Source organism: Xiphophorus hellerii, chromosome 3 (genome assembly GCF_003331165.1).
Source record: "Xiphophorus hellerii strain 12219 chromosome 3, Xiphophorus_hellerii-4.1, whole genome shotgun sequence".
Lineage (NCBI taxonomy): Eukaryota > Metazoa > Chordata > Actinopteri > Cyprinodontiformes > Poeciliidae > Xiphophorus > Xiphophorus hellerii.
The window spans coordinates 29,731,782-29,757,456 of NC_045674.1; the positions used below are offsets into that span (position 1 = coordinate 29,731,782).

Consider the following 25,675-nt stretch of genomic DNA (forward strand, 5'->3'; position numbering starts at 1 on the left):
ACAGTGATACTAAATGTAAAATATCCAAGCATTTCGAACTTGTACAAACACACAGCTCTGTAGCCTTTTTAGATCGGCACTCATGTCCATGTCTGCTTACTAGGACCAGTAAGGATGTCAGTCAAACTTGGAAACGAGCATGGCTCGTTTGAATTGAAATTATACACCAAAATTAATTTTATTGACATGTTAGTGCATTGGAAGTGTTAACAGTAGTTTTACAAAAGCAACTCAACCTTCTATTTACCACCTTTACCTCCATTTTCCTTTGTCCTCTTCCGATGTGTGACCACTGCACCACAAGCTGGGAGTTGGCACAGAAGTAGAAGGAAACCAAACTTAATAACCCGACAGCTGGCTCCACAGGTCTGGGATAATCTGAAACATAAACAATTACTTCTATTTTAGTGCAGTGTAAACAGAATACATTTTAGCCCGCGCTGCTACTGTGCCCATTTGACTGTGTGGCCCTTCCTCTCCATCTCTTTTAGAAGCTGTAGAAACAAAACAGCAGAAAGAAGCGCAGTCTGGTAGACACAAAGTATTTGTTATCTTAAGTATGTAAATCTAATTAAACAGAATAGCGAAATGTGATAGTGATTATGTAAACTGCAAAAAAAATTATTTCTCGTTTTAAAAGTGGGGTCAAGACGCTTTGTCATGATGGCATAAACTCTGAATTAAGAATGTGCAGCATTTTACTTAGACATGGTTGAAATGTTCCTTATGTTCTATAGTATACCCTTTCAAAATTTAATCTGGCAAATTACAGGTTGAAAATTGGTATGTTCTTGCTCTGGTTAGTTGGCTTTTATGCCACAAGTTCTTAAGTGTAAGTCCAAGAAGAAATGTCTCTGTTTTCACTCCATTTCATGTAATCACATGTAAGAAATAATGGGGAAGTCAATCTCTGCAATGAGAATCTCCCAAAATAATAAAGCAAACATATTGGTAAGTTCAGCAAGAAAGCCTTTGGTCTGTCTGGTATGTCCTGGTTACTGCCAAATTCTCCCTTTATAAAATTTAATGTTAGAAAAAAATAAGTTATTTTTGTAACATTTGGAGGTAAGGAGGAATGAGTGATGTTTTTGAGGTATGCGTGCAACATGTGTAGAACAAACCACACAGCCGTACGTTCTGCGCATGTTTGCTTTCACACATGCAGAGTACTTCACACATCTACTCCTACTCTGAGACCTGGTTTCAAAAAGTGTCGGTGTGAGTCGCTCCAATCAGTGGAGAAGTATAAGTACAAAGCTGGATTCGCAACTAAAATGTCTTAGTTTCATTGAAATCACACTCAGTGTAAACGGTGCCAGAGGCTAGTTAAAGATTTTTAAGATTTACATGTCCAGCTTTTTCTCTGACCAACAAAGAGATTGAAAGCACAAAGGAATATCACAGAGCAACTTTCCTGTATCCTATTCAGCCTTCCTGTCATTTAGAAAACGTTTTCCTCTCTCGCTCTCACACAGATTAAATAAACAGCAGAAATGTTTCAACTTTTAGTAGAAAATAGTTTCCTCTTGGAAAGCTTTCTACGTCTGCATTGATTTTATTTTCAACTGGCAGAGCACCGATGTAACAGCCAGCTGATTTATCAGTTCCAATTTTCTTAATTTTGGGAGATCGGTGGATACGCCGATCTTATCCACCGATCGTATCAACCTCGGCAAAGGTCTGTGAATCAATCGCTGTCCTCTTCTGCTCTTCTGTGAGAGGTTTGGCTGGTAGATCGGCCCACCAGGTCATGTCTTTTCATTTGCAGTTAACAATAGTCACCCCACTGTAGCCAACTCAGCAACTTTCTTGCCATGTTTGGCAACATTTCAGACAAAAAAAAGTTGGTATAAGCCAAAATCGGAATCGGTAGGTCAGACTTTTTAAGGTCGGTAATTGGCCAAAAAAACTGCAGTCTGTGCTCCCCTATTTTCAACACCTCTCTGTTACCGATAACAGCTAACTGTTGAGTCTTTTCCATTGGACTCAACTGGTTAGCATCCTTACTCATCTGTTTTGTTTTTTGGATGTTTCGCGTGTCTGACTGGCTGATTGCGGTCATCGATTTCTCTGTTAGTGTCTTTTAATGGATGTTAGCGTTTAAGTTTAGATGTTCCAACTACTGGTTGTTTTATTCTGTACTTATGGTATGTTCACTGGTGTCCTGTTTTTAATTTTGTAAATCTACACTTTCTTTTGCTCCTATGCTGCCCATTCAAAACATAGTTGTCTACCTGACACCACTCTCCCTGTTTTTATTCTGCTGTCCCTCATACTTCGTTCTCCCCATGGACACCCATGTTCTCCCCTGTCCTGAAAATAATTGCAACTGATTTTATTTCAAGAATTTTGAAATAATTTCTTCTATTTAACACGTAAATGTGTTCAGCTTTGGCAAAGGAACACGTTGCTACCAAAACTGAAATGGGATATGCTGAAACAGAGAGACCGTTGCCATGGAAAAATGAGGTAACACTGCTCCCTGCAGCTGCCATGCATTAATGAGTAGGATATTTTTGAGTGAGAAAAAAAACGAGGAAAAAAGCAGTGGGGTTGAAAAGGTACAGTGATGGAAAGGAGGGTGAGGGTAGGAAGCAAAGAAGAATGCAAGGAAGGAAAAATGGACACAGGAAAGAAAGCAAGACCAAATGGAGAATGGTGTGCACTTCAGGTTTGGTGTGGCCCACATTGGAGTTGCCAGATGGTTTCCATGAAAAAATCTGTCCCTTGGATGGAGTGCCTTTTGGGGACACATTACTTCATGCTCCACCTTCCCCTTCATCTTTTCATTCCAACATCACCGTCTGTCAAGTTCCAAATGATTGACAATTACATATCAAGTCATTTTCTAACACAAAATCTTTGTGTTACAACTTTTAACAACTTTTCTGTTTTATCTGATTTGCACACATACTGATGAACTGCTGTGCAAAATCCTGTCTGGGTAAAGGCAAGTAGATCAACCCTGATAATCCAGATGAATCCAGTTGTTTCCCTGTAGATCTTTACCGGGACAAGAACCAGACTGAGATAAAAAAAGAAAAAGAAACACCACTGCAACTTCAAAACTACAGGTTTTGTGGAATTTTTTATGGACTGTTTGTTTTGCAGTAGAACACATTTTAGCAATCTCAAAGATTCAAGATTGCCAATAAGATCTTGAGTTGAATCTGACTGGATCTGGGCATGTTGGGAAGATGTTTCTGGATCTGCCTGTCCAAAAATATCTGCTTCAGGAAGACTGACTTAAAAAATGAATGTGGGTGCCTGGTACCTCAGCACAGCTTCAGATGAATATATTTTATGACGCTCTTGATGGCCCAAGAACTGCAGGTTTGGTTAGATGCTGCTTCTGCCATGTTGACATGGCTAATGGTAGGATAATAGGAAATGGGATGGTATTTGACAAGATTTTGCCTGTTGTTTCCCACCTAGCATATAAGTTTATTGGAATCAGGAACAAACTTTAGATAATAAACAAATGGACAATTAAAAAATAGGTGAAAAGTGTTTTCCTATTAGTTTTTGTGCCTATCTGAAATTACCTGATCGAAATGAATACGCCAAACTGCAATAGTTGTAATTAGTGCTAAGACAATGGAAACCACGTTACAATGGAAACCTATTAATGGAGGTTTTGATGACTATAAGTTCTGTCAATCATCTCCCGTTGTCAATTTACCAATGACCACACTGCTGTTTTAGAAGCACAAACATGAGAGCCTCCCTACAGACTCTACTGGAAAAATACTTCCAAGATTCTCTTTACTCTGAAATATGTTGAATCTCTGACGCCCAGCAGCCCACACCTGACTTTCATTAGTGTAAAGAATCCTAAACCATCTGCAATTTTTAATATTGAGAGAGTCAAATATTGATTAGAATATTCAGATGTTATAAAATGGTTACAGATAATTGTCCTGTACTTTATGCTCTCTTCACCTAAAGCTGTGGATTTAGTGAAATTTTCAGTTCATTCGTCCCTTGTGTCGGGACAGAAAAGGAAGCCATGGGTTAAAAAGATCAGTTGGGGTTTAGATCAGCCCGGTTTGGCCTGTTTTATACAGTCACACTACATAAATCAGTAGTGGTGAAAATTCGCCAGAGTTAGCCTATAAACCTTTTTGCATCTGCAGTCCATCACATTTGATCCAATTTGGCCTGTAATACATACTGTGTAACATAATCGCAGCCACCTTTGCTCTCCTCCGTGAGCTCCAGACACAATTGTCTGGCCATACCACTACTGCAGATAAACCAGCCCGGGAATTTTTTTTTTAATATACATACGTATCGTGCCAAACATTAGTTCAGCTGGCTTTGCATGTGAAAGCTCAACTCTGGCTTGTCAGTTCCAGTCCGATTTATCCACCCTTTTCAATCTTACTCTCAGTTAACGGTCTGCCTTTCTCAGCGAAGAGATTCCATCTTATAAATTCTTCGTTCTGCTCAACTGAACACCAGCTTTTTTTCGTTCTTTTTTTTTTTGCCTCGTAGACCTTCCAGTCATGACCACCCTCTCCAAGTGCATTCTCAGGCTTTGTTTGGTGTGGTCACCCCATTAGACCCCATCTGTATTGGCTCACCAAGCTAGGATGTTGGTGGTGGGGGGTGGGAGGGATTGTTTGGGATAGGGCGGTGGGAGTAGGTGAAGCAGGCCTGGCCAGCCGCACTCCTAAGGCCACTGTTGGATCAATAAACGCAGCGATCAAAGTTGCAATTAACCCACCGCGCTAACACAAACAGCCGGGCCAGCAGAAACAAACAAAGCCTTCATGTCACCTAAAGCGTTTATTTTTGCAGATTTCCACCTCGGCCAGGGAGACCTCCAGAGCTTGTCAGCTTCTGTAAGCAGTGTTAGAAAAGAGGAATGCAGGGCCACAGGGATGGCTGGCTGCCTGGCCGTGCTGCAGTGCCAGGCCACGAGCTTATTGCTTGCGGTGACGTGGTGGTTGAGATCGAGCTTATCTGTTGTCAAGACGCATCATGCTTAAAGGCTTTTTTCCCATGGACATTGAGGTAGATGGCTAAATTATGAGGTCATAACCAGAACGTTGTGTACACATGTTCGCCGCAAAACACACATCTGAATGGTGTCATCTTCAGGTACACACATTAATCATGGTAATTTACAGGAATACGTTGTTTACACTGCACCCCTCAATTCCAAATGCGCTTTTGGATGAAGCAGAAAACTCAGGATGATACAGGGAAGGAAAAAAAGGGAGCATAAGGTCACCAGTGGGTGTGTTGAGTGTGGGGGCTGGTTTGTGGACCTTCCGTTCATCCGACCGTCTACTTCGGAAACACAGTGTCCTGTCTGTTGCATGGACAGGAAGATTACATTTGGAGAGGTATCGGGTTTGTAAAACAAAGGGATGTGTTTTCCGTTTGCTGCCGATCCCTCTGCTGAGGTTTTTGTGCTCAAGAGTTGCAAATGTTTTCACTGGGGATGCTGGGAGGGTGTTTCTAATTTCCGATCCTCTATCTCCTGGCGATTTCCTGTGTGTCATGACTTGCTCATTGTGTGTAGGGAGGGGTGGGGGGAATGAGAGGAAATGTGTCTTTTACAAGTTGTGTAGACTATGTACAGAGAAGTGATCTTGTCCTCCAGAGTTCATGAGCTGCTAAGGTCTGCACAGAGCTGGGGCATCCAAGTTTCTCTTCCCCACTGAGATGTGAAAACAATCAGCCTAACAGCGGATATATCCACAGCGCCACAGAAAAAATGTCACACGTATGGTAAAGCTTAGGTCAAGTTAGATGATGACATTGTACATCTGTACTGCTAAAGCAATTTCTACTAAGCTTGAAAAAGCTGAAAAAGCATGAAAAATTGATGACTGAGGAAAAAAAATCAGCTGTAAAAATTATGTAAAAATGTACCTCTGCAACTTGTAAGCAGACTTGTTGAGGTATTTTCTGAGCTTCTTATTGTTTTAAGAGCTATTTGTTAAGAGCATCCTGTTGTGAGCACACACTGCTCACAATAGGATGGTAATATTAAAAATATTATAAACTTTGGTAATTATGGTTCTTTAGGATACATTTTTAATTACCTAAAAATATTATTGGCATGTCAGACTTTCAGAAAAATCACTAGAAAATGCATCACTAGCTTTATTCATATTCATTTTCACACGGTAGGTTTGTATATTTTTCATATAATAAATCCAAGGAGATCTGAAACATTAACTAAGATGTACAGTATTTCCTACAATGAATAGCTGAAAATAATCACATTTATGAGTCTTCTGAGTTGACAAGTTATCTTCAGTCTAACTCGCTGCTCTGTCTTTTAGTTGTAAGGCCTAAGGGCCTCCTGTGGTTATATAGGCCTTTTCCACATGGCGTTTTAAAGCCTAACTGTGTTTGGCTCTCGGCCTTCTCTCTATTAGAACCTGCACCACATCTACTCACAGGAACAACCGCACAAAAGACCCATGAATCCTATGTAGAAAAGTTGAAAGCAAGGGACGGGTTGTGAGGGTATTAAAGTTCAACTATTTCAAACAGGGTTAAATCACAGGCCTGTATTCTGAACATCACCTGATGGTCAAAGAGGTGATCAAGAACAAAAAATGCGCAGAGCCTTTCACAAACCCCGGCACCCCCCAACCCCCCACCCCCCAAAAAAACATATTTTCAACAGTCACAATCAGATTAGAGGTGACTGGGACGAAACTGACAAAAACCGTCATCTTTCTGTATTTACAATTTATTCTCCACATGGATATTTTAAGCTTCAGGCTCTCGATGTTTCCAGAGTTTAGTTTGAGTTTCTTCTAGAGGATTGTATTTATTCCTAAAAGAACATGGTTTCCTGTTTCAGAATATAGTAGATCTAAAGATAAGCTGTAGCCTGCATCCTGTATGGTGGACCTTCTTAAATATTCTAGGCAGGGGTGCCACCAGGAATCTTGGGCCCCCTGACAAAAAATTAGACTTGGCCCCCCCACTCATTTGCTGTTAAAATTTTTTGAGTCTATTTGACCCATAAAACGCGTCACAATTTTAAAGGCTTGCAACTTGCTTTCTTTGGTTCAATACTGATACTAGCACAATATTTACTGCTCATGAATTTAACATCCAATAATCCGCATACAGTATGCAAGTAGGTTGCTTAAATTTTTTCTATTACTTTTAGCTTACTGAAATGTCTCTCCCCACGAGCAGCAGTCAAAAGCAACATGCAAAATACACATAAAGCAATCCAGACTACTCAAAAAATGCTGTGTAGTTGCGTTTTATTCAAGTTGCAGTATATAACTTTAATAAAAAATATGTTTTCTCCATATTTGTCAAAGCTGGCACCATGTCGTGACAGTTTGTTATGAGACAGATAATCTGTGAAATGATCAATTTCCTCCCCCTCCTCCCTGAACTACTATTACTGGCTGAAGTAATGCACCGTTCTGACCAAAACAACCAATCAGAACCAGTAAGAGGGTCTTAGTGCTGTCAATCAACCTCGTTCACTCACTGCTAAATGTGCTAATGGTGGAGAAACAACTTATCATTACAGGAAACTGTTTATCTGCCGTCATTGGTAGCTATGCTAACTAGACTGAGCATTCACAACAGGCTATGCTAGCTGTGGCATAGTACAGAGCAAGGGGGAGGAGGATGAGCAGCACCACATGAGATTGTGATTGACAGCACTCTCCTGCCACTGACTGGAAATCTGCACTTTGAGAAAGCAGAGCAAATGGATTTTTCACAGATTATGTCTCATACCATACTGTCACAACATAATGACAGTTTTAATAAATATGTAAAAAAAAAAAATTATTATGGTAACATAAAATTTTTACTGCTAAAAACAATCTTCGAAAACACAATATGATTAATTTTGTAATTGACATGGTCCCATTTTGTTTTTTTAAATTTCTATGAACAAAAAAATAAATAAATAAATTGTGGAGGGCCCCCTGTTGGTCAGGGGCCCTTAGAATTGTCATAACTTTCCTCCCATATGTGGTGCCCCTGATTCTAGGTACATTCTTTTCTTAAAGAAGAGATTTTTAAAGCCTGCTGTTATCTATAGTCTTGGACATAAATACTTTTTTTGAGTTGCTTGTCAAGTGTGATAACTGCATACTGAATAAAACAAGGTGAAACAGCATTTAATTTTCATGCTCCTCTGGAAGAAGCACCTTGAAAACACGATTATTGGTTCTACTTTACATTAGAAGTGAAAACATTTCTCTTTACAATATATTATGCTCAGAAAATTTGACTTATGACTTTTTGTTTCCTAAGGGGCGCAAAGCACTTTTGATTACCTTGTATATGAATGACTCTCTAAATAAACTTGCCTTGCCTTTAAAATCTGTAGAAACCAACATAGTTTTAATAAAAGTGTGTCATTGCTGGAAAATGATCACAAATAGGCTTGTTGTATAGAACTACGTTTTCTTTCCTAGAGTCAAATCTGCTACAGGTGCCAGAAATAGGATTCAGGTGTATTAGCGTGTGGCCAAGAGGGTTTACATTTTACTTTCTTGTTTTCTTCAACTCTATTTTTCCATAATGGGCTCTCTTTTTAATGAAATGACTTTAGATTGTTTTTAGGAGGACATTTGATCTGGATCTGTGCGTGTGTTCAGTTTTTGTATGAATATAATTTGAGCATGCGAGCAGACATGATGTATGTCTGTGTATAGTCTTGTTAATGAGTATGCATGTCATTTGAGCATGTTGTTACAGTTAAAATAAAGCATGTGCAGCCTCGCGAGGGGTTGGTTACTTCAGTCATTTTTTAAAATGATTTTTTTTTTAATTTTCTGTCAAAACAGAAAGACGGTCATTTTTTCCACAAGTGTATTAGTAAAATATGGTGCAAGATACACCCTGCTCCTGAATATAAACTCGAAACATGGTCACATTGTCAATCAATGTTTTGTGTTTTTTTTTTTCCTTAATGGATTCGGTCATTAAACTTGGAAACTGAGGTACATGTCCCAGCTGACAGTTAAGTCCATTTGTTATGTTTAAAGACTTTGTTTCACCTCAACAGGACATGATGTCATTGGATAAAAAGAATGAAAAATCATGTTTCCTTGACTCGTCTTTTCCGTTCCTAAATTGTAGAATTACAAAGATGCCCTTTGAGCACAACTGCTAATCTGGACTTAAAGCCATCTTAAGAGTTGATCTCTAATCTATATCGGTATGCGTTTCAATCGTGGTTAGTACCATCTACCATTTTTTAACAAAAGTTGAAAATGTCCTGCTTTTTGAAACATAAACTACACCTATACTTCCAAACAGCTGCAGGACTCTGTTTGGTATTAATATTGTTGTGCCTGATCCATGTCCAACTCTCTGTCAGTTTGTGCTGCTGTTTTTATTCCACATTGCCCCGAACACATCAGAGGTTAAACTTATGTAATATATTTTCCTTACTACAATTATACTTTGGGCTTTCAGATGGGTTTTTTTGTGCCCATTTCTATTTTTAAATTCATTTTAAATTTTTTCCTTTTGCTGTATTGGAAAAAGTCTATTTCTACTAAGTCTACTATTACAGAAAATACATTTCTATTGTCCTAATATGGGTAAAATTTGTGAACACAATTAAATTCCACAGATTCCGACTGATACATTCCGATATATGAAACTGGATCAAATGCGTCTTCAGAAGTCACAAACACAAACCTTTGTGAATGTAGGATGTCTGTCAGTATTGGGAGGCAAAAATTATTAGACTACTTTGTTTCACTACTGCGTTTGTTAATTACAGAGCTATTAAACACAGTAGGAACTGGCAGGGTTGGTTAATGTTTGCAAAATACCAACGTTTTTAAAAAGTTACACTTTCAAAACTGCCACAGTTTTTCTCTGACATCTCATTACCAGGAATTTAAAGATTAGGAACGCACTCTTGAGGTTTTCTGGGGTTTTCTCCAGAAATAATCAGCAACAAGTAAGGGTGGGGAACACCGACATGCTCCTCCAAGTTAAACCAAAGTCTATTTCTATGGCACATTTAGAAACAACAATAATAGAATAGAATAGAATAGATAGAATAGATAGCATTTATTGTCATTGAACAGAATTCAACGAAATTTCCATTTCCATAATTTACCAAAGCTGAGAAATCACCAGTGACACAAACAGGTAAATAAAGTAGAATAAAACATTAAAATACAACAGAATGAAACAAGACAAAGTAATATGATAATTAGCACAGTAAAAGCTAAGAAAAAAAATGCAAATCAACTTGATCTAAAAGCCAGTGTAGAAGTAGGTTTTTCCAAACCTTAAAATGATTAACAGTCTATGCAGTTTGGATATATAAAAGCAGGTTGTTCTTCTGGATCACCTCTATATTTGGGTGTGGCAAACAGCTCAGACCAATATGATGGCGCCATACCATTAACACTCTTTAAAACAAGCGATACAATCTTGATACTGGATACTGAAATGAAAAGACAGCCAGTGCAGGCCGGCCAGCGCTGGTGTGATGTGATCATAGTGTTTAGTTCTTGTCAGAAGGTGTGCAACGGCACTTTGTGCAGCCAGCAGCCACTAAATAGACGATTTATCAACACCAACATGCATAGCGTTACAATAATACAAGATTTAATAAAAGCTTGAACCACTTGCTTTTATTGCATCTGTTAATGGAATGGACTTTTCTTTAATGAGGAGTCTTAAAAAGCTCAGGTGATCTGTCAGTCAGATTAAAGCTACCGTTGAAGATCACCCAAGGTTTCATAATAAACAGGCTTACTTGACAACAGAACTTCTGTATAAAAATAACATTTTCAGCTGTTGTATTGCAATTGCATGTTTTTTTTCTAGGAAAAAAATCGTCTATTCTGTTGTTCAATGTTGTTTACCAAAATCCTAAAATTTATGTCAGCTTTTGCTCTCTATTGTTCAGCTCCCTTCTATCCTCATTTTGCCTCATTTTGCTTTGGTCACAAGATGTGTACAGATGGAGACTCTACATCAGTGAGTGGCTAAAGCAGGCAGAGATATGGAAGAAATGACAAATCTAACATTAGTGAAGGAAAGGAGAAGTTGTCATTTATTTTGGCAGTGGTCAAAACAAATATGTAAGTGGACCGTTTCTGAACTTAGACTGTTTTTCTTTTTTTTTTCCTGGATCTGTCAGCACTGTTCTGCTGACGGAACTAGTGTGCCCCTTTTTTGCCAGTCTTATGTTTTTTGCTTGGGTACTCAGAATGTGTCTCCCATAGTGGCGGATAAGTATTGTGAAAGCTTCATGGTTCTAGAAGTTTATAGTGAGACAGTAACTTAAGGACTTAATAAAAAAATAAAAATGTGGGTCTTTTTTGCTCTTAAATAAGTAATGGTATGTTAAACTTGAGGAAGCAACATCACTAATTATAAATACCTTCTTGATTTCTGTGTCTCAAATGTTTACATATGAGTCTATTTGGTTATGTAACTTAAAATACCTTGCTGAAGTATTTATATCTTATGAACCTTTTCATATTTTGTCACAATACAAGCACAAACAAATCAGACGGGTCACAGATGAAGCTGTGGAAAAGGTTTAAATCATGGTTGGGTCATAAACAATATTTCAAGTCTTCAGCTTCTATTCTTTAATGAGAAACTAATTAGAACATTTGACAAATCATTACGACTCTGGAGCTGCAGAGGTCCAATGCTCAGGTTGGCGAATCTGTTGGTAGAGCAAATATTAGTTTAATCTTTATGTAACAAATGCAAGAAGAAAGGCATTGTTGACAGAAATCCATAAGAACTAAGTTGATACAACAGGACACTATAAATGTGGAAGAAAGTTGTTCTGGTCAGATGACAACATCATGGCACTTCTTGCCCTACTTAGAAAACAGTAGGTGTGAATATGCCTGTCATGATAACAAATTTTGCTCGATGATGAATTGTTCCAGAAGTTATTGAATAAAACAATAATACTTTTGTTTTGAGACCATTTCCAAGGAATATAATGGTAATGACATATTAGTGCAATTATGCCCTGTCAGAGATCAATAGGTTTTAATCTAAAGAACATTTAACCCTGGACCTAGAAGACATTTTAAATATCCAAACAACAAGTGAAACACCAAGTAAAATGGAAACCGAAGACTCTGTAAACATATCTGTCCTTCAAAAAAGGAGATAGTTGAGACCAATACACAAGACTGAAACTTATTGTTGTGGCACAAAGAGACACCAGAAAACAATCAATCATTCAAATGTAATTTTCAAGCTTGTTTTAATTTATAATTCAATTAATTGACTTACTGCTTATTGCGACAGGCTTAGGTATGGAGGAAAACATGCCATAACAACCATGCGACATGGTAGTGGCAGCATTTTTCCACTAAAATAAACAAATATTAATTTATTTTCCTACGATAATCAGAATTCAGTATTTTTCTGTCATAAATTGTCAGATTATTTTTCCATCAATGATTGTTATCATCATGATTGTTCTTTAAATGTGCTTGCAAATTCCTAAACTTTATCTTCTATTAAAGTAATTAGTTCAAATCAATGTTAAGCATTGGCTGTGACACTCTGTTTTTATTGACTTCCTAGCAATTATTGTTTTTATCCCTTCTTCTTAATGACTACCCTTTGTGGTTACTCTATTTGTGTTGGATACAGCTTTAGCAGGGAACCCAATTGACTCCTTTTTTAGTTAAAGGTTACAATCATTTTTTTATTTTTTTATTTTTTATTTGGTCTCCAGATTGGCTCAATATAATCCAAACCCTGATTAAAAACAATTTCCTATGCCAGTCCAAAAATGAATCCACTTGGCCCCTAGTTTACAAATTCCCATTCTGCCGCCATTCTTACCTGCTCTGTTGGCTCAGTTGTCCTTGAATCGTTTGCCTTTGTTCATTAAAGCATCTGGAAGTTTTTCAATGGTGTTTATTGGATTTCACAAAAACATGACTGTAAAAAGCATACAACCAAACAGACAGAAGTAGCCTTGTAACATTTTGTTTCCTGTTGCCTTCCAAAGCACATTAAGGCATTTAATTTTTTTATGCATCTACACACACTAAGCAGATGTCACTTAGCCTCCAATGTATTTGTGCCTGTCATTCAGTAAATGTTACATTATTACTGTTAAACTGTTTTTAATCAAATATGTATTTTCAAAACATTTACTAACAATACTCAAGAAATAATGTCATTTTAGCAGTGTTGTGTAGTGTTAGTTTCTTTCTATCCAAGTACAGCCTGGCTTCATTTTCCCTTTGTCAAGATGTTTTGCATACACTAACATATTTGACACAACAGATCCTAGGAATATAAGTATGGTTCTGCAGATCCTGCATAAGCAATAGACAGTGCAGAATAAGTTTATGTGAATCAGCAGGAGGTAAAACCATCAAGTAGCAAATGAAGCTTAACTTTTTGGAAGGACTGTTTGAGCCAAGCATTTACTGTGCAGTTTCTGGAAAAGAGCCGTTCCAACCAACAGGATTTAAGAGGTTTCTGGCAATGATAAGGTATCGGTGTGAATAAAGCTTGCCGTAAACATGATCTGTGTACTTAAATGAGACACTAAAATGTAGAACTACTGAGTTACAGAACCCCCTTTTTTAAAAAAATAAAATAAAATCCGCAGTCTGAAAACAATGAACGTTTTTTTGTCATTATCAAATAATTTTGACTCATGAAGGCTGAAATGAAATACAGGATGTGCTGAAAAAAAAACGTACATCTGTGTTTTTTCATGAAAACTCAGTCAGGATGTATTTCTGTGGGTCGAGATTTTCTTAAGCTTGATTCTCATATATGTGACATGTGGTTACAGATTTATTCAACCATCATGTATACTGTGGAAGCAAAATCATTTAGGAAACTTTAATATGTTATTTACTGCTGGTTTATGTGGTATGTTAGCTGTGCTCTGAAATGAACAATGTGCAACTTCAAATGTATGAGCATGGGATTACTTGTCTAAGTTATGTCAGTTTCTCTTTTTCCCTTCACCCTCTTCTCTGCTTTTGTCCAACTCTAATAATAAAAGCATTAGCGTCTTTAATTTTCTGTCCATGTGTATTATCATATCTGTCCTCTGCTCTGTATTTTGGGACTGATACTCACAGGCCCTTTGAGGATGTTTAAAATATTTTTGGTTTGTTTCTTTCAGTCTGTTGATGCTTTACTCATTGAACATAAGTTCACTAACAAATTACCGGTACTTGAAATATTTACACTTTGTGTCACCTTATTAAAGATATGAGAGGTTTTTAATACTCTTTAAGGAAATAAAATTGGATACAGAACATGCATTTGTACCTGAAACTGCCCTAAGGCTCTGTAACTGTCATTCATATGATTTGGTCTTTTAATTCTGTGGTGCACCGTTATGATAGAGAATGACAAACCTCGTCTCATTCTCAAAAAAGGCAGAGCAGTGGCTACTGATTACTGATTACTGGACCAAATCCCTGAACCAAACAGCTTTATTTTGATGAACAAAAAACACGTCGACCGTAGGGCAGCTAGAATTTGTCTCTGCTCCTTCAAATATAATTTGAGGTCTGGATTTGACTGCCAAAGTCTCTAAAGTTCTATATGGTGTTTAGTTCCCTTGAAGGAAATTTCAAATTGGCTTCAAAAGGGCTTTAAAACTCTCCAAATATTTCTTTAGCTAAGGTCAAGTAAAATTTTTCTCTCAGGGGCAAAGAAACAAATAAATATGCACAGTCTTAAACTGTGTGAACTAAGTTAAGTTCATTAAAAGCATCACTCAAATACTCACGCATTGCCAAATCTGTGATTCAAGGGTCCTGATCCCTTGCACACAATGTTTCTTCTTTTCAGTGCTCTGGAAGTCCCTTAATGATGCCATCTGACTACTAAAACAGTTCACTAATGTTCTTTAGAAAGGTCCAACGCTGCTGATTTCGGAGCCATGACCTAATGTGGGTTTCTTCTTGTCCCTTTTCCAGCTGGATCTCCAGTCATGCTGTGTGTTCCTGCCTAATGACAGCCTCCCTTCTCCCAGCACCATCATCTGTGGAGACATACCTGGTACCGTCCGCAGCTGGTACCACAACCAGGCCTCTATGCCCGGAACTCTGGTCGTCTGCCTGCCCCAAATAAGCGTCCTCAGTGCTGGGCACAAGTACATGGAGCCCCTGCAGGAGCTCCCCTTCGTGGTCTCAAAGCCCATTTTAGAGGAAGGTAGGTTCTGATCTAATCACATCTAAACCTGAATGGATGTTAGAGAAAAAAAAAAAAACATTCCCAGGCACAACGTGAGATCCACTGGTGACCCGGTGTCAAGAAGATTAATTTGAAAGGTTAAATGAGAAACAATGATGGGTGAGAAGTACACACTGTGTGCGTTAAAAATGGAATCATAAAAACTATGCTCCAATTGGTGGGGAAAATTGGAGCATTATTAATGTAATTGATAATTACATTGAATAGTAACTTAATAGTTATAGGCTGTATAACATGAATTCATCATCATTATGGCTTTTTCAACACTGAGGAGACCTTTGACCTTCTACCACTCATTTACTGTGACAAAAGACAAACAAACTTAAGGAGAGTTCCTTTGAGAGACAGATCTCACACATGTGGTGTGCACACCTGGGAGGGTTGACATAAGCAACACTTAACACAGTTGAGCTGAGTTTCTGTCTCTCTTTAGCGCAGGAAGGAAAAAGAAGGGGCTTCTTTTCTCTTCAACCTTTCAGTGACATCAGTTTTGGCCTTAAATGTCAGGATAAGAAAAGACAGCAAAATGGCGACATTAGTTGCCTCGTCTGGTTCGCTGCAAAAATGACTTCCTTAGCTAGTCATCTCTGTGAAATCCTCCCTTTTGGACCATTGAATATATGGAATAGTAAATATTAAAAATATAGATTTAGGACATTATCTAATTACTGCTTCTCAACTTATAGAACCACAGAGGCTCTTCTCACAAAAGCAACAGCTTTTCCTTCTAGATGTTTGTTAAAAGAACATAAATGATTACTTATATTAAAAGGTGAACTGAAAACTACAATAGACATAAAAGTAGACAAGGTAACTGACCACCTAGTTGCATTCAGCATGGTGATGGCTGATGGGTAAAAACTGTTTCTCAGACTGTTGGTTCCAGTTTTTAGAACCAACCGTCTGATATCAAAACAAATTAATGTTTGGTTCTTAAAGATGGGGTAAAAACTGTAAGCTTTACAGAAAAAGCAGCAAGTTAAAGACAGAATTATTTCTTAGGAACTTCATGAACTACCATAATGACTGAACTTGTTCAGATTTATAGTGCTGACGGCATATTCTCTTAATTTGATCCTCTTTTTAACTTCTACTTAAAGTATAGCTGAAGTGACTGAAGAATGAAATGTAGCCATTAGTGCCTCTAACAAATTCAGAAAAATGGCTTATATAGGTATATATGAATTCTTCGTAATAATTCAGTTCTGTTTATTTATATATCTCCAAGTCACAACAAATGTGTCTAGGCACGTTACAAACAAATTTCAATTTAATCGCACATTCATTCAGTTCATCCTGAATGGAATGAAATTTGGGTGCAGTTCTCCATATTAAAACACTATAGTTTATTATTCAAAGTAGTTTAAAAATTTTCTATGAAAGGAAACCCAGCAGATTTTTTTGAGTCATTGATTTGGCACATTCACTCTTTCTGGATGAGAACGTGCAGACAGTGGAGAGGAAACGGAAAGTTTTAAGCCCAGTTGTGAAAGTAGACTGGGTCTCTACCTCATGGACTAAAACTGGGAGTCAGAGAACTAAAGGATCCGTCTCCCATTCTACCTTTAGAAGCTTTAGGAACCAGCATAAACCCGCAGTATGAGAACAAAGTGCTCTGTTAGGAACATACGGACCAATCACATCTCCTATCAGGTGATTATTAAGGGCTTTACATGTGTGAGTAATCAGCTTTGCTCATATATCTGGTTAACATTTTCTTCAGACTATACTGTAAAGTGCAAACTGCTTCTCTTAGTTTACTTTTCTCCCTTCCCAACATGTTTATGAATGTATCGTTGTTCCCTAGGTGATGCCTTCCCATGGACCATAAGCCTGGGTCAGTTCAGTGTTTACACATTGTTGGGAAAGCAGCAGAGTCTTAGCCTGTTGGAGCCCATGGGATGCACCTCCACACTGGCTGTCACATCTAAACTGCAGGGCAGCTCGGAGGAGCGACCCTCCTTTGTGGTCTGTCTCCATGTTGACCTGCAGCCCGTCCATGTCAAGAGCTCTAACTCTCAGGTCAGCCACACCGTCCTAACATTCACAAAGTAGAACCGATTAGAATTCCATGTTTACTTAAGCAAATTATTGCCAATCAGAAATTTTGCCAAGTAGTTTATATTATTGGTACATTACAAGTAATATGTAATTCTAACCACAACTTCTGATATCCTATTATTCCTTTCTATGTCTCTGTAAGAACTCCTTTTTAACCCAGCCCACTACAGAACCTGAGATCTCAAAGCTTTTCTGTTTATTTATCATTTGCATTGTTAATAATCCACCTTTTGATCGGTGCATTGTTCCTGAACAGTAACTATTACCAAAACCAGAGTTCGCACTAGTACTTTCCAGCCTCTGCTTTCTGTCTTTGGGTTGGTTAATTAATATTGCACCGAATCTGAGACATTGATTCACTCAAAGTACTTGAACATACCCAAAGCATTTGGCCTTGTAATGGCTCCTTCCCCCAGGAAATACATTCTTGCAACATTAAATCATTTTTTCCATTGCTTTGTGATGAAATACTTCACAGCACAACTAGAAGTATTTTTAGAAAGTGGGATAAAATGGTCAAGTGCTCAAGAGAACGCTCTTGTATTTTTTAACATAGCATTTTTCCTTGGTATTTACAGCCAGAAGACATAAGTGTCAATCTGCCTGTTGTCTTACAAGTATTTTATGTGAAATCTGAACTTTATCTTGTTACAACAAACATCAGAGAGTCTTATTAGGATTGTATGCAATAGAAATCTCCAGTTCAAAGATTTGTCAACTTGTCAACCTGTTGCTGACAGCCTAACGTGATGGTTTTCAAAAATCAGGTAACCATTTTATGCTCTTCAGCAAATAAATCAGTTTGCAGTTGCAAAGAAAAATTAAGATAAAAACTGTACCTGATAGAAAAATTAAATGTAAATGCCACTAATGAGAAGAAAGGTAAAAGGAATCAGCTGAAGATCTCTTTGCAGAATTGATTAGCGACCCTGGCTTTAAAAACTTGGGCCCCTCAGCAGCCTAGTTGTTCTTTATTCAATGTGCACTCCCTATCCCTTCTTCCCTTTTTCCACTCTCCAACATTCTTCATTCCCTTGTTCCACATCTGCTGTTGAGAGCAGTAGGCCTTGTTGTGCTTGGTTGGAGTTCCAGGACCAAAAAAAACAAAAAACAAAAAATCCCAGAGAGGGGGAACATGGTGCTTTACCTCCCCTGCCGGCGGTGCTGTTTGGTCGGGTATGGCAGACAGCTGTTGGCCCAGACTCCGGACAGCAACTGGATCGACATCAGCAGCTCTTCCTGGACATGTTTGAAATGGCCCAGCTGTAATGTATTGTGCTGCATTTAATTTGATTTATGTTCATTTGTGGAAGGCTTCCTTGCAGTTTGTGCTCTCACAGTAGTGCACGTGTGTTCGCCAGCAATCGAGAGTAAAAATGGGTTCTAAAGAAATCCAGTTTTGTGTATGTGTGTGTCTGTTCACCTTAAAGCCTGAGGGACGCTTATTGGTGGGGATTACAGGGAGGGGTCGCTGGCTGCAGGAGCACAGCCTTTGAAAATCCAGAAATTTGCTCACTTTTGAAAGTATTTTGCTTTTCTCTGTTTCTCTCCTTCTCTTCCCCTCCCTAAAAATACTGTGTGAAGGCACAAATAACTGAAAGCATCACATCACATTCTCATACTGTCCTCTCATGTTTTCCACTTCTTTATTTGGCTTTGTGTTTGTTAAAAGCCAAGACCTCCTTTAATGTGAACACATAATAAATAGTTGAGAACACTTGACAGCAGCTCTTCAGTTTTTCCTAAAAGTGGAAGTTATTTTTTTATTTTTTATTTTTTCAAGGGAACTTGATGACATAATTCAACTTTCCTTTGTGATTGTTGTTATGGATAATGATTTTATTCTAACAGGGAAGCATGTGTATGCGGATGCTGGGGTTTTCAGTAAATGCCCTATGGAGTAAAACACGAACGTTGGGCTAAAGCTGCGTTGGGTTGGGAATTATAGCAAATGAGGATAGATTATTGTCCATTTCTATGTAATATTTCCCTCTTTTCTTTCCCTCTACCTCAACTTTAACTAGGTTTGTTGTCACGTAACTACAAAGCTGCCAAGCTAAATCATGATAATGGCCCTTGACGCCTGAACTATGAGAACTCCCAAGTGCAGCTGTTTGAGTCAGACCTTGGCATATATATACATTTCAGTCTGGTAGTAAAGAGTGGGCTTGCTTGTGGTTTCTCTTAAAAGGTACACTATTTGGTCTCAGATTTATCCAGAAAGCCATTCTTGTTGATGCATAAAAACGTCCTACAACAATCTGTCACACATAAAAAAATAAAACACAAAGAATTAAAAGTACGCAGAGTATCATTTTTGTTCTATTCTGAAGTAATTCATCACATTGGCCAATGAGTAGGTTGGAAGTAGAGGTAAAGATATGTTGCTGTGACCTAATCGTACATGTTTATCTTGTTCTTGTTTAGGTGCAGCTTTTATATGAGATCTTCCTCAGCTGGAGCTGTACATGGGCACGTCTGCAGAAGCACGGTATTCTGCGTCAGACGTCCAGCATCCCAGACCCCCCTGCTGGCGCTGCTCCGTCCTCCCCAGTGCGCAGCAGTGCAGGCACGGCTCTCCCCGACACCAGCACCTGCAGCCCCTCTGCAGACTTTGGCTCCCCCACTGAGGTTTGTTTGTTGGCCATTGGACTTTTTCTTAGAACAGTTTTTAAATTAAAGAAGTTTAATCTTCCTGTCACAATCTGAGGGGGGTGGAGGTTGTCAATACATCCTTTGTATCATACAACAGGACTAAATCTATCCTTGAAGCAAAACTGATTCATCATTTAGTCCTTCGTTTAATGTCTCCCAGCACATTGCTCCTTCCAAGCCCCTTGTTGAACTATTACACCATTATCAGTCAGTGTATTTTCATATTCTGCCTTTGATGGTGTGTTGCATTACTCTACCAAGAGAGCAGAAGACTACACCCCAACCAGATCCAGTTTTTTTTTCCTAACAAAAGGTGTTATGAGTCACGCAGTAACAAATGATATTTAAGTCTTTGTTGTGTATATAATTCTTCTGCTGATTTATGACTGTAAGTGTAAGCAATGTTTTATTGTTGTGAGCAGTTGAGTCAGTACCAACACATGTGATCTGTCTTAAAAAAAAATTGTTTAGGAGTAATTTTCAAAGCTGGAAAAAACCTCATCAGTGTTTGTGTTTCTTACGTTGGTGTGTTTCAGTGAGAGCAGACTCTCGATAAGCTGCGAGTTCTGTTTGATTCTTTTAAGCTGGGGCTTGGTTGCCTCCTAATTAAGAAAAATTGACTTTTTATTATGCTTGCATAAAATATTAAACTTTGAGAATGAAGTGAAGAGGTGTGAAAAGTTTTTGCCACCTTTCAGATCTCTTCAGTTTTTGCTTTTTTGTCATTCGGACTACAAGCGGACTACAAAAAGCTGTTCTCACTGGAGTCCTAAAGCCTTAGGAATTGTTTTTCAGACCGATAGATTTCAGTGACTCTGTTTTTCATTTGTTCTTGAATTTCTTTAGAATGGGACATTATGTATTGCTTTTTTAGATTAAGCAGGATTAAACCTGTTAAGAACACTCACAAAATGTGGAAAAAGTTCAAAGCGCGCCCGACTTGCTGGGTGGGGCTTGGAACCCATTGATAACTCCTCGCAGTTCTAGTTTGCTCTCTAGTTTCTTTAGATTGGGGCATGATGTGGTGCTGTTTTAGATTTGTCAGGGATAAACATTTTGAGAAGTCTCGCATGCACAAAATGTGGAAAAAAGTTCCAAATGTGAGTATTTATGCAAGGTACTGTACTCAACTAGATGTGCTGTTTGTTTGCTGAAAAAAATATGACCGGCTGCCTGTGTTTCTGTTTTATTCTTTGCTATCAACATCCATGTATTCTTGCATCATTTGTGCTCCCACAGAAGTGGCAGCTCTTCACAATCGCCTTGGAAGACCTGCAGAATAGCGGAGCCAGTAACAACGGCAGAGTGGCCCCTGACAGTCCACTTGTTACTGTTTACATAAGTACAAACACTGGTAGAAGTGTTTAGACCTCTGGGAGTCTTGGTGATTGAGCAAGGCTGTAGAAGCTGTTTTGATAAGTCTCAGCAGTGGTGGCAGCAGTTCTTCCCTAACGGTCTCACTCCCATCACTGTTTTTTGTACTTTGGGCAAAAAAAAAAGAAGTGTTGTACCCTTTTCAATAATAACATAAAAGCTTTATTGGGCTTACATGAATCAAACCCTTCATCTTGACCAGCTTTTTGCTTGTTTCCACTTGGTAGTTTAATGATTCATGCTTGGTGAAAGTGCAGTTATCAGAAGATGGACGGCCTCCTTGCCATCACCCTAATCTTTAGCTCCTTGCACAGACTCAAGTCTGTAACTCTGGCAGCGCTTTTCCAAAATGTTAATATTACTTCCACTCAGAATAAACATGTAAAATAAAAAGGTTACTTTAAACATAAATCCGCCATGAATGTAAGTAGTTTTGGGCCAAACTTTAGATCCTGTACATTAGAACCAGACATTTTGTCTTTGGGCTCATCAGAACTGGTAATCTTTTATTAAATAGATATGTCATGAATGATATTTATACCTATATATTTCTATGGTTGACCTCACCTAATTTTAGGATCTTGAAAAGATATGATTTTTTTTTACCTTGTAGTGGCAACCAAAATTTGTACTATTGTACATTGACATTAGAATTTATGTGACATGCTTTATTGTCTCACATTTTATTTACTACAACACCACCATATATGTTTTTCTTAATTTCCCTATTTCTAGAGTTTCATCTAGTCTCTTTGCTTCTTCTGTCCTTTTCCCTCTTCCACGTTCTCCTATCCTCCCTCTGGTCCCTTCCCTTCTCTTCTCATTCATTCCTTCAATAATCAGCATATCCCTCCATCTCTCCTTGACACCTCCCGGCCTGCTGTTGTCTTCCAATGTTTGAGTCTCTCTGATGAGGAAAGACAAACTCTGCAGAGAAAATAAACCCGGATCCTCAGCCCGTTTATAGCATAGAGGCCCAGGAATTAAACTGTATACTTTACAGCTTGGCCTGTGGAGGTGTGGGAAAATAACTCCTCCTGAGAATGTGTGCGATTGTTTGGGGCCACAGTTGGGCAGCCTTTCGAACATCCCACATCTATCAGGTCCTTACTACCATCAGTCTGGAGCGTTTTCACTTTGATCTGATTTTCTTCACCTAAAAATCTTTAACGTTGACATGCATTTTTGTTGTAAGTTACCGAATGAACTCTAAACCTTATCTTTTTAAATTGGTTTTTAAGCTGAACATGCAGTTTATTTTGAATACACCTTTTTTATGGTTCTGTTGACTTTCTTTTTCATCACTAAAACATAAAAAAAAAACAAGACGTCTGTCAAAAACCCATTACTTCCTTTTCCTCTGACCTGTTTGAATAGAAATTTGTTTTAAATTGCCAGCAGCTGTTCTGGATGGGAAACTGTAGCAGTTGGGTGTCCGATGCTCGACTGTAACCACGCGGCAGTACACTGTGGTCGAAAACTTCCCACAGCGCCAATGCTGGCTCCTGTTTCCACACATGACAGTACGGAGCCTAATCCTTATGACTGGCCAAACTGTAAACCAAACACTCCTAACCACACGCACACACACACACACCCCCACACACATACCCCTACAGGCAACACACACAAACACTTTTTTGTTTTGACTCCATTTCAGCAATAATTAGTCTCTAAATGGTAGCTGACACAGGAATATCTCACTGAGACTGCATTACTACTGGTATCATGTTACTCATTACCTGTCACTGCAATTGCAGACTGAGACATGAACACCCCTACACACACACACAGTTATAGTGACCGATTGAAACTTCGAAGAAATCCTTTAGTCGTTCGGCTTTTGCGATGTTTCTGTTAGGTTTTAACTTTACAGGATATATTTTGGTCAAAAGCTCTCCTACATATAATTAACTCAACTAATATGGGACTCCAGCTAAATGTAGGCCTCTGTTTCTCAGTCCATTTCTTTCACTGTAAGGCTAGTACACAGAGCACATGCTTCTCATCAGCGTCTTGTGGTCCCCAGTCTATTTTTGAATCCGCATAATCCCTAATTTCTTTATATTGTTGTCATCCGCTGTTTTTGTGTTCTACTTTCAGCCACCCTCAAGTGTGTGATTAAATTAAATTTGCAAATTAGTGCGGGGGCCCTCCTCCCTCCCCCATCCTGTGGAACGGGGACATAGTTTCCTCATCTGGATCCTCTTTCGGGACACTGTAATCAGCCTTAGCAGCTGTGGGGTTTCTAATTGAGATGGTTGATAACCTCCGCACCAGCCACAGCCAGGCTCAATAACCATGACACGATCTGTCATTACCACACTGTGATGAGGGAAGCAGTGGAAAAAGTGAAACTCTGTAGAGCCGAAGCTGCACACGGTCACACCGTTTGTTTACAGGCTTTCCACTTCAGAGATATGGATTTGAAAAACAGATTTAGCAGAAAAGAGATAAAATGTCCCCAGTGTCGTCTGTGTCTTGCCAAACCCTCAGCATTGTGTTGAGCGCTTACAAACGACTCTTCCACCGCATCCTGCTGGCTTTTCCACTTCACCTCTCCCACACACACACACACCCCTCCACCCCTGCCTCCAGTCTTCTCTTCCATTCTCTCCCAGGACGCAAGACGTGTGTGTCCCGCCGTACTTCAATGAATGAGGGGCCTTGTGGGTGATGGTGGCTCAGCTTGGGGTTAACACCAATGACAGCCTTGCACCATGCTCCCCTCCATCCCCCACATTGCTCTCTGCTGTGTACAGTTCTGTTTACCAGACGTTGATGTCATCTTCACACAGGAAGGCTCGATTGTTGGTGGTTGCTTTGTTATGGCTACATGCACAGCGACAACACTTGCAAACATATGCATCCACCAGGCATATGGTTGGACTCATGCCCTCAAGTAGACTTTCAGCAGTAACACAAACACAGGAATGTCTTTCTTTTCCTTTTTGACTCATTGCATAGGTCTGTCAATAAGTAATAGCTGTCGCTTTGCTCCACCTGCTTTACCTTTTCATAGGGGACACTGAATCGTTGAGGTTTTCCATCAGTTTGTGGTTGTTTACTGCCTCACCTATCCCTTCCTGCTTTGGCTCCACAGGGTGACTCGGTGCCTGCTGGAGATGATGGTCCATTCGCAGACACAGTGACTCTGGAGCAAAAAACCAGCAGCATTGAGGGAACAAGTGGGAAGGTCAGCCTTTGGATGCAGTGGATGTTACCTAAAGTCACAATTCAACTCTTTGCTGCTGATCCGACTGCAAGAAAGACAGGTAACTTGACCTAATTCTTGTTAGTCCCATTTTCTGTACATGTACCATTTTATCAAGCTGTTCTATAATAAAGTTTAAGACCATTTATTTTATTTATTTATTTTTTTCCCCATTTTATACAAACTTATAAGTTGAAAGCTTGTTTTTCTTTCATGTTCTAGGACTAACTAATATAAGCAGAATTGACAGCGCAACCAACTACAGCAGCCTTTCAGTAAATTATGGAAGTGTGCTACATAGTATGTTACATACCCAGTGCTACTTTACCTTGTAAAGTAATCTGACTACTGATTAATTCTTTAAACAGTAACAGGCTTTAGTTACTTTACTTGATTTCAAATACTCATTTTAATGGAAGTGCATTTTTAAAAGTAACATGAAAAATGTTTCTCCTGACATTTCAAGTTCAACTTAAAAACTTTCCTGATGAAAAAAGAATAAAGACAGGCTTTCTAGACTTAACCTAAATAAACACAACATGTTTATAAAAAGAAAAGCACTTGGTTTAATGATCTGTCCTCATGCAGAAAACAGGGCTTGTCTCATATGTAATGAAACTCACTGTGACACAAGAAGATGGCAAAAACATCTTTTTACAAAGAAAAATGACAAACATAGTAACTCACAAATGACTTGGACAACTATTCCCGTTTCTGAAAAAAAGTGTTCATATAAGAGTAACTCATTAATACCAAAACATGCCAAAAATACCAAGACCTGCTGTAGTGTTTTCAGAAAACTGACCTGACCTAAAACCCTGAAAAAAAAACAGAGGAAGAGATGTGAGACAAATAGGCTGATAATGTGAAATATTCTGGCGGTTGCTGTTAAAAACATAATATTTACATTTTCTGATCATTTTTTTAGCTTTTGTTATTTGTACACCAAATTCATTCAAATTTGGGAAGGTCAGCCTTTGGATGCAGTAACAGGCCACAGTTTGTAGACTGAAAAATAATTGTATTACTTATTTAACTTCATCAAGTGATTCTTTGGACTTTTTAGGAAAATATTTTGCACTCAGTATGGAAACGCTGCTGAAAAGACGTTGGCATGAGGGAAAAGACAAATAAATAGGTGGATGATGAATCCCAAGCAAACCACCTCTT

The 25,675-nt window shown here is 38.6% G+C and overlaps 1 protein-coding gene across 3 annotated transcripts in view; it reads left to right on the forward strand.

Moving 5' to 3' along the window:
• Nucleotides 1-25,675, forward strand: part of vps13b (vacuolar protein sorting 13 homolog B) — a 304,956-nt gene that overhangs the window by 116,704 nt on the left and 162,577 nt on the right. For all 3 annotated transcript variants that reach the window (XM_032557919.1, XM_032557917.1, XM_032557918.1), the window contains 4 exons: nucleotides 14,925-15,159; nucleotides 17,009-17,223; nucleotides 19,690-19,893; nucleotides 24,395-24,566. In XM_032557919.1, coding sequence (XP_032413810.1) covers nucleotides 14,925-15,159; nucleotides 17,009-17,223; nucleotides 19,690-19,893; nucleotides 24,395-24,566 — 826 coding nt within the window. The remainder of the gene's footprint in view (nucleotides 1-14,924; nucleotides 15,160-17,008; nucleotides 17,224-19,689; nucleotides 19,894-24,394; nucleotides 24,567-25,675) is intronic.